The sequence below is a fragment of the Falco biarmicus genome, chromosome 13 (genome assembly GCF_023638135.1).
Source record: "Falco biarmicus isolate bFalBia1 chromosome 13, bFalBia1.pri, whole genome shotgun sequence".
NCBI classification, from domain to species: Eukaryota; Metazoa; Chordata; class Aves; order Falconiformes; family Falconidae; genus Falco; species Falco biarmicus.
The window spans coordinates 24,769,451-24,784,946 of record NC_079300.1 but is presented as its reverse complement, the minus strand read 5'-3'; the positions used below and the strand labels follow the sequence as shown (position 1 = coordinate 24,784,946).

Genomic DNA, 15,496 nt, shown 5'->3' with positions numbered 1-15,496 from the left:
CCCAAAATGGAGGGATGAGAGGGCAGGAAGAGGAATTTCAGGGAGTATTTTCTGCATGCTTTGCTTGGCCAGAGCTCAGTTCATTGTCGTTCCACCCAGCTCATGCACTCCTGCTCCACACAGGGCAGAGGGGAGCAAGGGCTTGGGGCTCTCAGGGCCCCCTGCCCCAGCCCTCTGGGGGACTTGCAGCATGTTAAGAAACAAAGCCCTTCAAACGTTTCTTAGTCCTTGCAGATTAGTCTGCTGAAGTCAACTTCCAGTTTTTTTTCAGGCATGCTGTATCCACACAGGGGGATTCCAGCCCCCATTAGGAGGAGCTGAGATTCCCTCCCCTGTATGGATACAGCAACACCCCCAGGAGAGCGCTGCAGGTCTCCTGCCTGCTCACCTCTCGGGCACATCCAGCTCCAGCAGTGGGACCACGCGCCCTCCACGGCAGCTCGTTCCAGACAAACACCCCCACGGGCAGAGCGGAGCCATTTCTCCAGGCTGGCAAAGTCAAGACTGACCTTCACTTGCATGCTGAGATTCCTTCACTGCCTGTGTTTCTCCTTTCACCTTTCAGCCTCTGAAAGAACCTGAAACGTTCTGACCTAGCCCCCTGCCCACCAGCTAATGGATGCCAGCTGAGACCCAGCCGAGAGCCCCTCTGGCTTCCCAGCGCGGATCTGCAATAACTGACAGATCAATAAGCAACGTCCTCTAGTCATCACAGGTGGCCTGAAAGCAGGAGCTTGCAAACTCCTGCAGATGGAGTGAAAGCTAACATAATTTCTTCATCTTTAAATGATCTGGCACAGCATGAGGATAGTACATGACAATAATTGATTTCTCTAAGTACCATCAACCTGGTCCAGCCTGTGACTTGTACTCCTTTAAGGAGACATAGTTCTCCTCTAACTTTAGTGGCACCTATAGTCTTTTCTTAGCTCAGTGACCTAGAAACTGCATTAAGATGTCAAGAGAACATGCACAATACATTGAGGAAGCCATTTTCCAAGGATCTGAAAAAAAATTATTACTGAGAGGTATGGCTTGGCGCCAGGGGCACTCCTCATTCAGTTGTCAGAGGTATAAATAAATATGCAAAACAAAGCTAAGCCCAGCTGAAAAATACATTGTTCCTACGCCATTGCTCAGTTAAAATCCACATGCTCTGTTCTGATCCCAGTGACATCAGTAGGTACGGTCCCTTAATGTGTAAGCCCAGCGATGAAGTGATAAGGAAAATATGTTATTTTCTAAGATATAGCCAAAATAGGGGACAAATAAATCATTTTAATGAAAACTACTTTACAGCTGGGGATACAGTAGTTGATTTGAGTAGCAATGAGATAATGCAACGGGAACAGGTGGCTGCCTCATAAAAAGCCCCATTCCACCATAAGCGCTGACATTTCAAGGAGGTTGTCATCAGGTATTATCCCGTGACTGTGGCTTGTAGCAAGAGCCGAGCGCTGTGCTTTTCCATGGCTACTTTCCAAAGCCTGATGTGCCCATGCTTTGTGGATGGAGCCACTCAACCAGATGTGACTTGCTGGAGGCAAGCGCTTCGCCGGAGCAAAAGATGCCCGGGACAGAGCTGGAGCTTGCTCACAGGTCTGCGCAGCTCACGGCACAGCCCCCGACGCGACTGCTGGGCTGGGGGCTCGCCTGTTCCACACTGGCATCTGCACAGCACCCAGTAGAGAACAGGCACGTGTGGAGACAGTATGACAGAAAATTGAGAACACGTCATTCTCAGCATTCCGAGTGGCGCTGGTTTCCCTCATTCTTCCTCCTCCTGAGCAATGTTTAAATCAATTACAGTAAAATTAATGACTTCTGCAAGCAATTTGCTGAGAGGATGGGCTGGGGGATTAGTCACTAGCTGGGTGCCTTGCCACCCACCAGCCAATTTAGAAAACATTCAGCGTGAAAGGCATCTAACAGTTTGGGATGGCCAGGGCTTTAGTCCCTGTAGGACACACAGCAGCAAGGCAGTGCTCTAGTCAAAACGGGATAGATTTTTCCGGAACATGGGAAAAAGCCTTCTTAACTTTCCTCTGTGCCTTTAAAGAACAAATCAAACTTGTGATTTGCATGTTAAGCCCAAGTTACCCTTCTTTGCACAGATACACACGCTCAACAGAAAAAAGCAAGTTTCACAGAGCCACAGGACACTTCCCTCAGCCCCACCATTATCTGTTCTTTCTCCCCTGAAAGCTCCCACCCAGGTTATATGTTGATTTTCCAACCAACACCCGCTGATTTGTAGACCTCTTTTCAGTGTAAGGTTTGGTGCAAGTCACAAGGGATGCAAAAGAGGTGCAACGCCTCCTGGCCTGGCCCTGGACCTCTCTGAACCTACAACAGCGGGAGGTTTTTACCCTTCTGAACTGGGACCTCATTTGACAAGTCACACAAAAGAGAGAGGTACAAAGAAGAGACGTGTCTTCTGCCATTACCCTAATGCCTACTGCTTGGAAAATATTCAAGACCCTCCAAAACACCTTGAGTAACATTAGGGCACAGGAAGGACCATGGAAGTGATGATTAAGTCTTACTGAGTTTTCACAAGTGCTTTGTCTCTTTTAGCTAAAAGCTGCTACACCCTCCTCACTCCAAAAAGCATTTTTTAATCCAAGCCAATTATTTCTTGAAAAGATGGCCAGAAAGATGGAAGAACGAAGCGTGGGATGCAGAGAGGAAGGCCCTGGGGAACAGCAACCAAAGAGGCACCAGTGCCGGGACAAGCTCCGTACGTCACGCCTGGGAGTTACGTTCATGTCCAGGAGATCGAGCAATGATTCTCCCTCCCCCTGCCAGCTTCCTGAACGCTGGAGAAAGGTTGAGCTTTGGGAAGCCACAGGCATCTGGAAAACCATTTCACCAGTGGCAGCACCGAGCTGGTGCCGCAGCAGCATGGTGTGCGGTGGGGCTGTGCTGCCGGCTCTGGGGCACGGCACAGCGGCTCCGGCCAGCGGCGAGGGCTGAGCCCAGCTCCGCTCCGGCAGCCCGCGGCAGGGCTCCTCCTGCACCCATCACGAGGTGGCCAGCTCCTTCGGCACCCAGAACCTGCAGCCAAGCTGCGGATGCTGCTTTTGAAGTGCTGGCTTCAAACAAGGGAAAGAAGAAAAAAAAAATCAAGGAAAAAAACCCCAAACCCATTCCCAAATCCGCTCTCCTTTTGAAGCCTGGCTTAAAAGCAAATGAGAACCTGTAGCCTCGCTGCAATGTGATGGGACTCCTCGGCCTTCAGGGGCCTTTAAGTACATCTGAAAGGCATTTAACACCAATAAAATAAGCTGAGCTCTTGCTGGTACTTTTCCTACCCCCCCTCCCCTTGCACACTCCCCACCATGCTGCTGTGAGCCATCTGTGCCTTGCTTCCCAGGGGAAGCAGGGTTAGGTACAGGGGAGAGGTTCAGGGATGGAGAAAGAGGCCTGGGTGAAAAATCCAGGCTGGTGGGAGTGCTGTCAGTCCCTCGGCTTGTCATGGGGACACAGGCAGGTCGGCTGACGGAGGGAGAAGGCTGAGCTAGTCCCTAATGCTGTCAGTGGAGGTGTCGTTCTGTGGGCTCTGTCCCCTCTAAAGGTTTTGCCCAAGGGGGGTGTAAGGGTGGGCTGCAGGGAGGTCTCGGCAGCATGCCGCTGGTGTTCATCGAGTGGGACCATGTCCCAGCTGGGCGGCCGCTCTCCTGGTCCCTTCCTGGCTCCAGCCTCCGCGGACCAGCGCAGACCCAAGGGGGCACAGGGACCTGCAGGAGCTGGCTGCGGCTCTGGTGAGATGCGGGGATGGTTGGAGTGAACACAAAATACCTCCAGACATGTCAGATACACGTCAAAATGTACGTGTCACTAACTCTCACTTATATTTTTCCAGGTAGAAGGCCTTACCATCTGAACAGCCATTCTAAACTCCAGAAACACCAGTTAAACCCAGTTTAACTTAGGTTTCCAAACCAACAGAGGCTTTACACCCAGCAGGTAACAGGCAGCATCCCAGAGGCAGGCACGTGCGCTGGGCAGCCAGGGGCAGAGCGCACCCACAGCTGGAGCCTTCCACCGGTTCCGGGGGCTGGACGCAGCTACATGACGGTTGCAGCCAAGGTCCAAGCACCCTCGCTTTCCTCCTCACGCATATTTTAAAGGCAGGGGATAGAAGTAAGGGGAGTTTTTCCTGCCAGCTGTGAAAACCCCATTCTGGGGTAGTGTATAAGAGAAAACAGGTCAGCTCTTCAATTCACAGATCAGGCTGTGTGCGCTGCAAATGCAGGTGGGCGTTCAGAGCCACTCCAGTTACCCCAAATCCCTCAGCTGGAATTGCACAGTTGGGATAAAGGTGCCAGTATGAACAACAGCAGCTACAAGAAAAAGGCCAAGGAGGGGAGCAGATCCCGCCAGGTGGGTGGCGAGGAGCACTGCCGAGCTGCCCGTGGGACAACCCAGAGCCCAGGAGCGGGCTCAGAAAGCCAGCCTTGCCCTCTCCTTCACAGCAAGGCGCTGGGAGGACAGGTGGTGTGTTTTGCCAGGGAGCTGGCTGGCTCGGGAATCAGGGCGATCTGCAAACGTGGCAATTTCATGTCGGGAACCATTTCATTTTTAGTCTTCCTACAGAAGAACCTTCAAATACTATGACCAAAAAAAGAGCAGGGCTGTGTTGTTCTCTGCATCTGCATGGGTGCAAGCTGGAAACCAGGGCTGTGGCTGCTCTGTGCGCTGGGCTGTCAGCGCCCAATTTCCCCGGCGAAAGGAGCAGGAGCTGCAGGTGCTCCCGGCCCTCCACCGGCGCAGGGGAGCTGGCGCGGGGAGCAGATCCCGCTCTCTCCACCACATGGTCAGCAGCTGCCTTGTGCATGTTTATGCCAGCCCTGATGTAATTAGCACCTTGACGTGTGTTAAATGAACCAAGCTTTCCAATCTTTCAGACTAAAACTCTAAAAGAAACAGCTGCGGGGCTGACAGAAATATGATTCTTTCAAAGTCTAATGAATTGTATAATCACTTCAGTCATTATTTTGCATCTTCCTTCCACAAATGCACAGCCACGAGCCCTTGGAGCACAGTGACTGTAAGGTGTCACCAAGCCCATCGTTCAAGATACATCATGTGCGTTTCCCAAGCCCCGTCAGGGATCAAAACGCGAGCGGGGTGCAGGCGCAGCGTGCGGGGTGGTGGCTGTGCCGGGGTCCGGTGGCAGGGGCAGGGCACAGATGACCCTGCAGTTTGGTGACCCTCTTGCTTTCCCCTCACTGTGTTCAGCTCGGCACAGGCTGAGGGACTCAGAGGCTGGAAGCTGATGCCAAATTCGTGCCCTTCATGCTCCAGCACACCAGAGCTGCTGTTAAGCCTGAGGCCAGACAGACTGCCTGGGTCCAGCCCCACCAGCCCAGCCGCCAAATGGCCATTTTGCAGACTCAGAAAAACCCCCCAAACATTAAAAAAAATGAAGGCTAGGGTAATCTAGCCAAACTGGTGCAGCAAAACAGGGAGCGGAGGTGTCCCCGTCTCCCTCTGCAGCCAGTGGTGAGGGCTTGTCCAGCGGGCAGTGACGATGGCTCCAGAAGGCAGTACAGCCTGCAAGGGACGCCAGACCTGAGGGCAGGACCCACAGCTAACCAGGGGGATCTGCGCTTTCAGATTCCTGTCTAGCGCCTAACTGCCTTCAGGTATTAAAATGAGGAAGATTCATGTGGGCAGACAGACTGCTGTTGTGCTCCTCTCCCTCTGGAGGAAAACACTGCAAGCCACCACCTGCCTATTCAACACACTCCCTGCTCTGTTCATCTGAGGCAGTTATTTCCAGCTGGTACAATTTTCAATCCTTTGAAAACTAGATTCAATTGACTTTTAACCACCAGGTAAATATGGGAGACATATATCTGCTTGCCTGCATTATTTCTATTATGTTCAGAACACCTATAGGTTTTTATCCCCAAAGGGTTGTTATTTAAACATAGTAACAGATAGAAATACTGGAAAGAAATATGTGAAATACATCAGGATGTGTTCAAGACTGCATGCTCCCCATCCAGTTGGATTTGAATCTGCCCAAACAAATTCCAACATTACCGCAAAATTCTCTCCCTAGCTTTACATGTAGTGGTGCTGGAAAAGAGCAGTGGGCTGCGAGGGGGTGTGTGGGGCTGCAGGAGCTGCTGTACCAAGGTGGTTAAAGCAAGGAGGCAGATGACGGCAGGCTGGTGACTCGGGGAGCACAGCCAGCTTGGGGAAAGGGATACTGAGCTTCTGGGTTTGCAAAGGGCATTGGCCCGACTGGGACTTAGATCTGAAATGTTTTAAGCCATGTAATCCCACGTATGAACTGGCCAGGGACAGCTTTCAAACACGAGACCCTTCAGCAGAGGTGACACTGACCCGTGACACCGATCTCAGCCAGGAAGGGCATGTCCCAGCCCTGCGCACCCCGTGGTGCCCAGCCGTGAGGGCAGGTCTCGGCAGCCGTGCCAGGGGCTGCGTGCGGGCAGGAGGCAGCGAGCACAGCAGCCGCTGCAGGAACTAGTCCCAGGCTTCTCAACTCCTGGGACTTCAGTCCTCCTCCTCCTGAATACAGCCAGACCTGTAAAGGGTGCTGGTGGCATTTTACACCCTACGAATTGCTGCTGGGTCTGCAGCAGCAAACATTTAGCACAGGCACTGACCAGCTCATCGTCAGAAAGGCCCATCGGTGGTTGGCAATGACAGTAGGGAAAAAACCCAGCATGCTCCTGCAGTTGCTGTTTGTACCTGGCTGTGGTGAGCTGCATCCCTGCCAGTAACGCCAGCACCCTTGGGACCCACAGCTCCCCACTGCTTGTGCCCCACACGGAGAGCCCACAGGACTCCATCTCACATTACCTCTCCTCATTTTTTTAAAGGGGGATGCCAGACCTGAGGCTGAACTCGTGGATGATGGCATCTTATCAAGCAGAACTGTCTAGAGGTACCGGTAGCTGCTATCTGAAGGTGAGAAGCTCATAAAATCCCAAGCAAGCAAACAGATGATGTCCCTGAAGAAAAATGCTACCTCCCTTGGTGGGAGCAGGTCCCAGATGAGAGCTTCTCCCAGATGGAGAGATAATGTACTGTGGCACCTTATTGCTCCTTGGGGCAAAGCTAATCTCTGCACGATGGCATCCTGCTGTCAAGTCATCTCCATAACACAAGAAGACACACTTCTGCCACATAAAAACTGAGCAGCTCGAAAGCCAGAGGTGGGTATCATCCAGTGAAAAGGAAATAAATGTGGTGCTACAAGGATATTGCCACTTGCCAGTGCCACGGAACAACATTCTCATGACATCTATTTACAAACACTAATACTGTCTTTTCAGGATCAAGAGAAGGCCAATTTAGATAAATGCTTGATTTCATTACAAAAGTGAAAACCCTTAAATGAAATAAAATGTTATTTACAGTTGTATGTACTTGCTGCTGATGCTCTGAATGAAGACAAGCCACTGAAAGAATGGAGATGTGTCACCGAGCACACGGGACAGGAGTTCACTGCACTTGAGCTGTTTTAGCCCAGTGGTTTCGTAAGTGCGTGAAGATTATAATCTTCATTTTAACCAGTCAGATCAATTTTATGCCTACTTTGCCCAAAAAGCAACTGGAAGCTCAAAGACAGAAGTCAACTATGCCCTTGCAAGCTATGGAAAAAAGTGGGGTATGAGAAATGGCTGCAATCTTAAAGGACATAAGGACCAGGGACCATACTGTCTTTGTTATATTATTGACTTGTTGGAAATGTAAAGCATGTTTAGATAAACATTATTTTCCATGTGTCCAGCACATTCACTTAACTATGAAAAACATCTATAAAAATTCTATTTTTGGGCCTTTTTAATTGGAATTTGGTTCCCATCCATATGTAGCTTGACCCACCATGTGTTTAAAAGTTACTCATATGGTAAATAGGAAAGCTGCCATTGACCTTACACTAACACAAAAGTTTAAAAAATAAGGCTTAAATAAAAATATACTGATAGAAGACCTTCATCGGTAAAATGAAATACAGGATTTAGTGAAAATTCTTATAATTAGTAAAGAAAATCATCATCAAATCGAATGAGAATCAGCCTTAAGAACATTTACTCAGAAAAGTAAATGCAAACAACTATTCAAATTGATTATTTAAGTAAGTGTTTCTTCCTTACATAGCTGGTCTTGCTTCACATCAAACCCCTCACTACCATGAAGAAACTTAAAATTCAGGAGCAAGAAGCAATGAAGGTCCAGCAAAGGAAGAACTGCCCTAATAACTCATTTCCTGACCAATAAGCAAAACTAATTTGAAAAATGCCTTCTTCTCCCTGCCTTTGGAAATGGAACATTATTTCTTTTCTTTTTCTGCACTCTCACTTGAGCTTCACGGGTTGTCAGGTCTCCAAGGGGAATTTCAGGACTCCGGATGTTTTTTGACAGGCACAGGGCAGCTCTCCTCCCCGTCTGTCGGAGCAGCACGGGTATGGTGCTGAGACGCAGGAGCCCACCGAGGCACCGTGCACAGCCTCCCTGCCCCTCCTGGGTGCCCTGGTGCAGGCAGGATCACGCCTGCTACCTGTCCCCACAGCGCTCTGTACAATAGTCCTGACCTAAGACCTAGATGCCAGAGCAGTATCATCATCTGAGTAATACATAACAAAACCAGCCAGGATACTCCTGCTTATCATGTTGCACCTCTCAGAATATTTTGCTTTTGTTTTATAAGGGTTTCTCTCTCAGCCCTTGCCATTTTTACCATCTCAGTTTTGCTTCCCCCCCTGCTGTATTTCAATTCACTCACTCCACGTGTTTCATAGGAGCACATTCTTGCTTTACTCGCTGAACACGGCAATTGCTCACGCCCAGCGTGGCTCTCTGAGCAGCAGCTGGCAGCAGCAAGTCCCCCAGCACAAGGCCTTCACCTGTTCACATGAAGCTCGGAGTTGCAGCAAAGACTCCTTTTGGGCAGCTGTTCATCTCACAACCAAAGAAAGGGATACTAACCAGAACTGGGATATTTCACTTCTCTTGCCCTAGCACACAGCACAAGGTGTGCACCCCCGGGGAAGCCCCTTTTCTGTCTGCCCTTCACTAATGATTTTGTGGCTGCCGCAGTTTCAGTAGCTGCTAATTCACGGAAACGATGAAAAATGCACTTGATACTGTGCAACTGAAACAAAAACCTGCGATTTGTGCTGAAAGGATAGCTACGGAACTAACATGGACACAGAGATGCTGCCCCAAGACCCCCACCCATGCACAGCGCATCAGTAACCCCTAACCCCGTACCAGGGCAGGGCACCAACCTGCACGTCCATCCCTGGCCCTACTGCTCTGCCTGGGCTGCAAAGAGCCACAGCAGCCACGTGTGTGCCCCCAGCCCCCTCCCACAGCCGCCATGCAGATGGCAGCGCTTCCGCCGCTGTCAGCGTGGGGCCAGGTTGGTGGCAGGAACTGCAGCGTTAAAAGCTTTAGATCTTGGTGTCAGAGCCTGCAGCCTGTCAGGGTGACTTTGTCTTAAAAGCTAGGACGGCAGTAAAGATGAAAAATTGTTTTGCCATTTTCTCCCCGGCTGCCCTCAAACTATTTATCCCCAGCAGGACGCAGAGCGCCTGCTCCCAGCACACCGCTCCCGTTCCTGCCCCTGCGCTCCCATTCCTGCCCCTCCGTGCCCACCAGCCACCGGCCGGGGGCTGCCTGAAGCCATGGCTTCCCGTGGGATGGGGCAGCTGGAGGCTGGGGAAGCAACACCCCTTGGGAACAGTGGAGAGGCAGCAGGCATTAAAGAAACCTCAGGAAATTCCCGTCTGTAGCTCAGCCAGGGAAGGCTCTTCCCCATTTTAAATCAGCCAGAAAAACTGGCCAACAGCACCGTATCTCTGGAACGCCCAGTAGCGCGGATGCTGCACTGGACCTGGAGCAGTGACAGGATACAGGTGACAAAGACCAAACCGGAAATGTCAGAGAGCCAAAACCAGGAGGGTGTTAATAGAAATCAGTAGCTTTTCTGGGATTTGCAAATAAATAAAACTGAAGTAATCTAATTTTTCAGAAGCTCAAAGCTAGGTAATTTATTTCTAAGTGTCCATTTAAATTAGATTTTCTCAGACTTCCTGACCAAAACACTCACCGCTGCTCCGTACAAAATTTCAGCTCAAAGAGTTATTTTTAAAGGCTGCTGCTGCCAGCTGACAAGGAAGTCGAATCCTAGTCTCTGATCTTAATAGAAGTCTTATACACTTTCTCCTAATGTTGTAACTATAAAGCAACATGAAAAATGACTTAAACCAAACCACCAGTTGTGGATCGAGCTCAGCACTTCACATCCGTTCAGTGCTAGTGTAAATCCACATCTGGTAAAGGACAGTGGGTAAACCAGGCCTTTTATTTCAGACACAGCTGAGGGCTATCAGGGCATCCATAAAACGGATTTCCCACCTCAGCCTTCTCACTCCCTCTTGCCTAAAGTACCGAACCCATTCCTGAAGACAGGGGAAATGGAGCAGTTTTGGCCTTTGCTATAAAATCAGCTCTAAGGGAGGCTTTGCTGAGGTTTCCCGACTCAGTTCATGCAGATTGTGTTATAACAACAACATGCCAGGTTAACTGCAACCCCACGGAGGGCTCTTGTGAGAGAGATGAATGGTTGGGACCATCCTGGAAGACCCTCTGTCCTGGAGGAACGGGCTGGGGAAAGCAGAGGGAAGAGGAGGATCCATGACTGGTCGTGTACCCACATCCTGTTTAATAAGCGATGCCGACAGAAGGAGAATTCAGAAAGGGGGGACTGGAATCCAAAACCAACGGGTCAGAAGCCTACATGAAGGTGGGGGAAAAATGTACTGCATGTCTGTGTCTCGGGTCCTTCCCTTCCACTGATACCACAACTGCAGTTGCCTTGCCAAACTGCTGTACCCACCAAACTCGGCTACAGGTGGAATCACGCACATTGAGCTGGAAAACTCTGACTTTCAGAGGATTTATGACAAATATTTTACTTTGGTCCCCCTGAAATTACATCATTCTCCTCTTTTATCAGTCTTAAGTGTCATGAGAGTATGATGTTAATGAGATGTACAAAGGCTTTTGGGTAGCTGAACAGTTTCACAGTCCCACATTGATAAATTAAAGCATTTGTCACTGTTACCACATTAATGTTTCTTCCGAGATCAAAGTCTGGATTTGCTGCATCAAATAGTACTGTCCTCTACTATGCATTACCGTGCATTACCTTCCAAGGAAATGAATTGTGATTCTGTATTTCTATATTCACAGCTTAATCATGCCCTGATTCTTATATCTGCTGACTGCCATCGCCACACGCAGTATGCAAGGCATGTTTTAGTATGGATTTTCTCCTCGTTACCTGTGTGAAAAGCCTGAATATCTTGTTTCAGGACAATCACTTTTTTCTGGCTCTGAAAGGCTGCTTCTGCAGTACCGAATACAGCCAATTTCCTTCCTCCTGAAACCCTGGAATCGGTCAAGCTAATTTAAATTTATATAGCACCTTTCATCCCTGAAGATCCCAATGCACTTTCTCAAACTCACCCTCTCTGTACACAGAAGCTGTACAAATATACATGGCTACACAAGCAGACACAGCAATCCCATCACCGACCGCTGAAACGCATCTCGCCGCATGTATTCCCAGCACACTTGTGGCAAGCCAACTCTGCACACCCTGCAGCATGTCACCATCACGGAGGAAAATAAGGCAGCGTGATATAGAGGCATGTCAGGGAAACGCGAGGAATCTAGGCAAGCAACAGAATGGCTTCTCCACCTGGGCAACTGACACCTTGATGCTCTGCTGCGTAGGTTAAAATGAGGTAAGACTGATTTGCGGTGAGTTATACCTCACTGCTGCTGCACTCTCAGTGCCTGCAGAGGTCCAGGCTATCTGCTCCCTTCCACCAATGGGTGACCCTCAAGCAGTTTGTTTTATAAAACTGAAAAGTATCTGCTTGCTTTGTAATGAAAACGTAAGGAGAAATAAACCCTCTTCTCCCCGACAGCAGCAGTTGACTGGCTCCGGCCAGTCTGAGGATGGAGGAGAAGGAAGAACATACCTGAGAGACCTTTCTGACCACGTCACTGCCCACCAGGAAGCCCTGCGCGTAGGAGCGTGCCGCGATGAAGGCTCGGGTTGCCTTCACCTTCAGGTCCCTGGGAACTTCCCCGAAGGGTTTGTGCTGCTCTGCATGTTTCACCATGCAGTCCAGGTACTCGTCTGTGATATGGTACTGGGGATTCATCAGCTTGAAGAGCCGCTCCAGCAAGCGTGTCCAGAACTCATTGAGGGCCTCTTCCAAGTTGATGTTGGAGCCCCGGTAATAGCGGCGTAGCTCGCTGTACAAGTCCTTGAAGACCTTCATGTTTTGAGTGTACAATTCTCCATACATGCTTGGAAAAGCATCATAAAGGGCCTTTTCTGACTTGTTCAACAAATCCTGGAAATAACCTGAAGAGAGAAGAAAAAGGACACTGTGATGCATCAGCGGGACAAGCAAGAATCCATCGGGCTGTGCTGTTTGGCAGCACAACCCAATGCCCTGAGAAAATAAAAGGGCCCTAACAGAGCTTTTCCTCCAACTGACCTTACCCAAGCTCTCAGCCTTGACCCTTAGCTGAGAAGAGTGAAGGAGGAACTCCCCAGTGCCTGAGAACCATGGGCTGGGGCTCTCCACCTCTTCTGGCAGCCTCACCTAGACCCAAAACTGAGGCTCTTCTCTGAGTGCATAAGGTGCCACAGTGTTACTCACAGGTTTTCTTTACAAAACGCATCAGCTGGCATTGCTTACATATACCATAACTTCCCACAGCTGTCAGCCAATGCCTTACAAGATGCTCAACTTTGAATCAAGAACCAGCTGCTCCTGGCACAGAAGTTGACGCTTGTTACACATCACTAGAAGATGCAAACACACAAGGATGTCTGGACGTTGCTCCGGCAGTGGAGGTCTGACCCGTACCAACTGCTGGCAGAGTCAGTCCAGCCTATCAATATTAGCACCCACACCAGAATGAAGTAAGAGAAAGACTTCACCTAGAAGATAACCTGAAGTCTTCCATTTCACCACAGGAAAGATTGGAATTTCTCCAGCATCACCCATTCTTACCATCACACACAAGTGAGGGCTCTTCTGGCGAACACTGCAACTTCAATTTTAAAATGGAACTTACCACCCCACCCCACTACCAACCCCTGCCCCCTCGATTTCCTTTTTTTCTTGGAATGCTGCCATTCCTGGCTAAGGCACTGATGATCTGGAGAAGCCAGCAGGACTCCAGTATGACATACATGTCTGAAGCACAAAGCAAAAGCGGTTTAAGCCAAGGTCCCTGCAGGCTCGAGGTCTTCTTTGGGGCAGCACATGTACCTGAAGAGGACGTGGCTTTACTCTGACTAGCTGTCATCTCACTGACCCAACACCACCATGATCCGCTACACAACCTGAAGCTGCCTTTGGAGAGATCGCTGCAACTCGTCTGAGCTGCCTTTCCTGCCTCACTGCTGGTTTTCCAATATGTTAATTCCAAAGCCCTGGTGAGATGGAGCAGGGCTGCCACCTGTGATGATGCCCAACCCTTCAGAGATGCCCCCATCAGCCTGAGTCATCACAGCCAGCCTGGCTCCTTGGCACAGCCCCTACTGCATGTGCCAGAGTCCCACGTGCTACAACAGAACAGGCACATCTTTTTATGTATTTAAAGACGGGGTTGTACTCTAGTGTTTTTGAACTGAGGCCAACGTCACCATGTCTGCGGTTCTCATCCCATTTGCTTATTTGGATGTGCATCCTGCTTTTGTTTAGGTATTAAACAACGGTTTTACACCCCAGGTTCAGTAGTTGTAGAAGTGACAGAAATGTGACTCTCCTACTACATACATGCAGCAGGGTAGACAACAGGTTCGACTCCTTCCATACCAACATCTTTTAAGTATTTCCACCCTCGAGTGTCAGCAGGCTCTCTGAGACTGCACAGTGGGGAACCCATAGCAGGACCAGCCTGATTCAATTTATTGATTTACATAAGCAACTTTCATCATCTTTTAAGTCAGTGAGAGGAAAAATGATTTAAATAATCATTTTAATTTCAATTACCTTTGCACTTTTTATGGCCTTTTTGAAGCAAACGTGATTATACTATTCTTTAAATCTAAAGTACTATTTTTGTTTTTCGTGATGTATGATAAGCTCTAGTTGGAGAGAAACTGTTATTCAATTAAAATCACAGCATGTATTTACATATGTAAATTAACTCCACTGTGCTAAGCATATAAGAATAGAAAGAAAAGCTTCTGAAAAGGGCATACTGCATGTACAAAGTTTTATTAAACAAAGTGTTTTTTGAGGGAACAGCACTGCCCACAATTAAAGACCTCTAAGATTTTAGAACTAGTAAAGCTCATTTCCATGGGTCTTGTTTATATCCACAGACTGGAAGGGCCATACAAGTTTTCCTACATTTGTAAACTCTCATTGGCTTCTCATGCTTGATTGAAGCTAAAACTCAACAAGCAGATCACAATTGAAAAGACCCTCTGAATCTGCACCACAGGCTCTTAATGCTGAAACTGCCTGTATTTTACCAAGCTGATGCAGAGCATTGATAGCCTGGCTTCCTCCAGCCACAATCATTTACTACTTAACAGTTTAAAATTTAAGTGCCTTTAGAAGACTGTGAGCAAATTAGGTCGTAACAGAAGTTTGGTTTAGTCACTTATGCAGAAAGTAAAAATGTTATCTAAAATGCTGAATTAGAACCATGGTTTTCCACTGTACTTTTGGAAGAAATTTAGAAATTTATTCTTACTCAACCTGATCTGGCTGGCAGTTTGTATCTCCAAACGTTTGTACTGGGATCCCTCTGTCTCTCACATAACTGACTTGCATGCGTTCTCCATCTTCCCTATTAAAACCAGTTTTCTTCCTACAGACGCCAGTGTAAGTGTGCTGCCAGGGCACCTAGACCACCTATAAAATTACCTTGTGATGGGGGTCCTTACTATGAAAAAAGTCAGAAGCTGATCCCATTAAGTACTTTGGTAAAGGACCTCAGTTTAATAAGAAAAGATGCCTGCAGCACGTACTGTCCTAACCCAGCTCATCAGAGCCTCTCCTGGGGAATCTCGGCACAATGATTCAGTCCCTGCTCTCTCTCTGGGTCCCAGCTCCTGCTCCCCTGCCCCAGCTGCCAGAAAGGAGAAGCTTGTCTCTCCCAAGGCAGGACAAGCTTTCTGCAAGGCCCAGGGCCCCTCATCCCAGCCCAAGGGACCTTCGGGTGTGGATCTCCTCCTACTCCAACAGTTCAGCCATCTCTAGTCCCAAAGACAGCAGCACGTGGCAATTTTTTCTTGTGACAAAATTACCTCTACAAACTGCAGGGGCTAACACAGGTGAGCGCTTTCCTTTTACCAAAAGGCCTCATCTACACTGAATAATTGTACAATGTGTAATCAAAACTTGGCAAGGGTTACTGGCACATAGATAGCATCCATCCTGGTAACCCATGCAGGCTG

The 15,496-nt window shown here is 48.9% G+C and overlaps 1 protein-coding gene across 2 annotated transcripts in view; it reads right to left on the bottom strand.

The window, feature by feature from the left end:
- The window catches only part of GPC1 (glypican 1), a 222,285-nt gene that overhangs the window by 18,317 nt on the left and 188,472 nt on the right, over positions 1 to 15,496 (bottom strand). For both annotated transcript variants that reach the window (XM_056358663.1, XM_056358662.1), the window contains exon 3: positions 12,042 to 12,433. In XM_056358663.1, the coding sequence (XP_056214638.1) occupies positions 12,042 to 12,433 (392 nt within the window). The remainder of the gene's footprint in view (positions 1 to 12,041; positions 12,434 to 15,496) is intronic.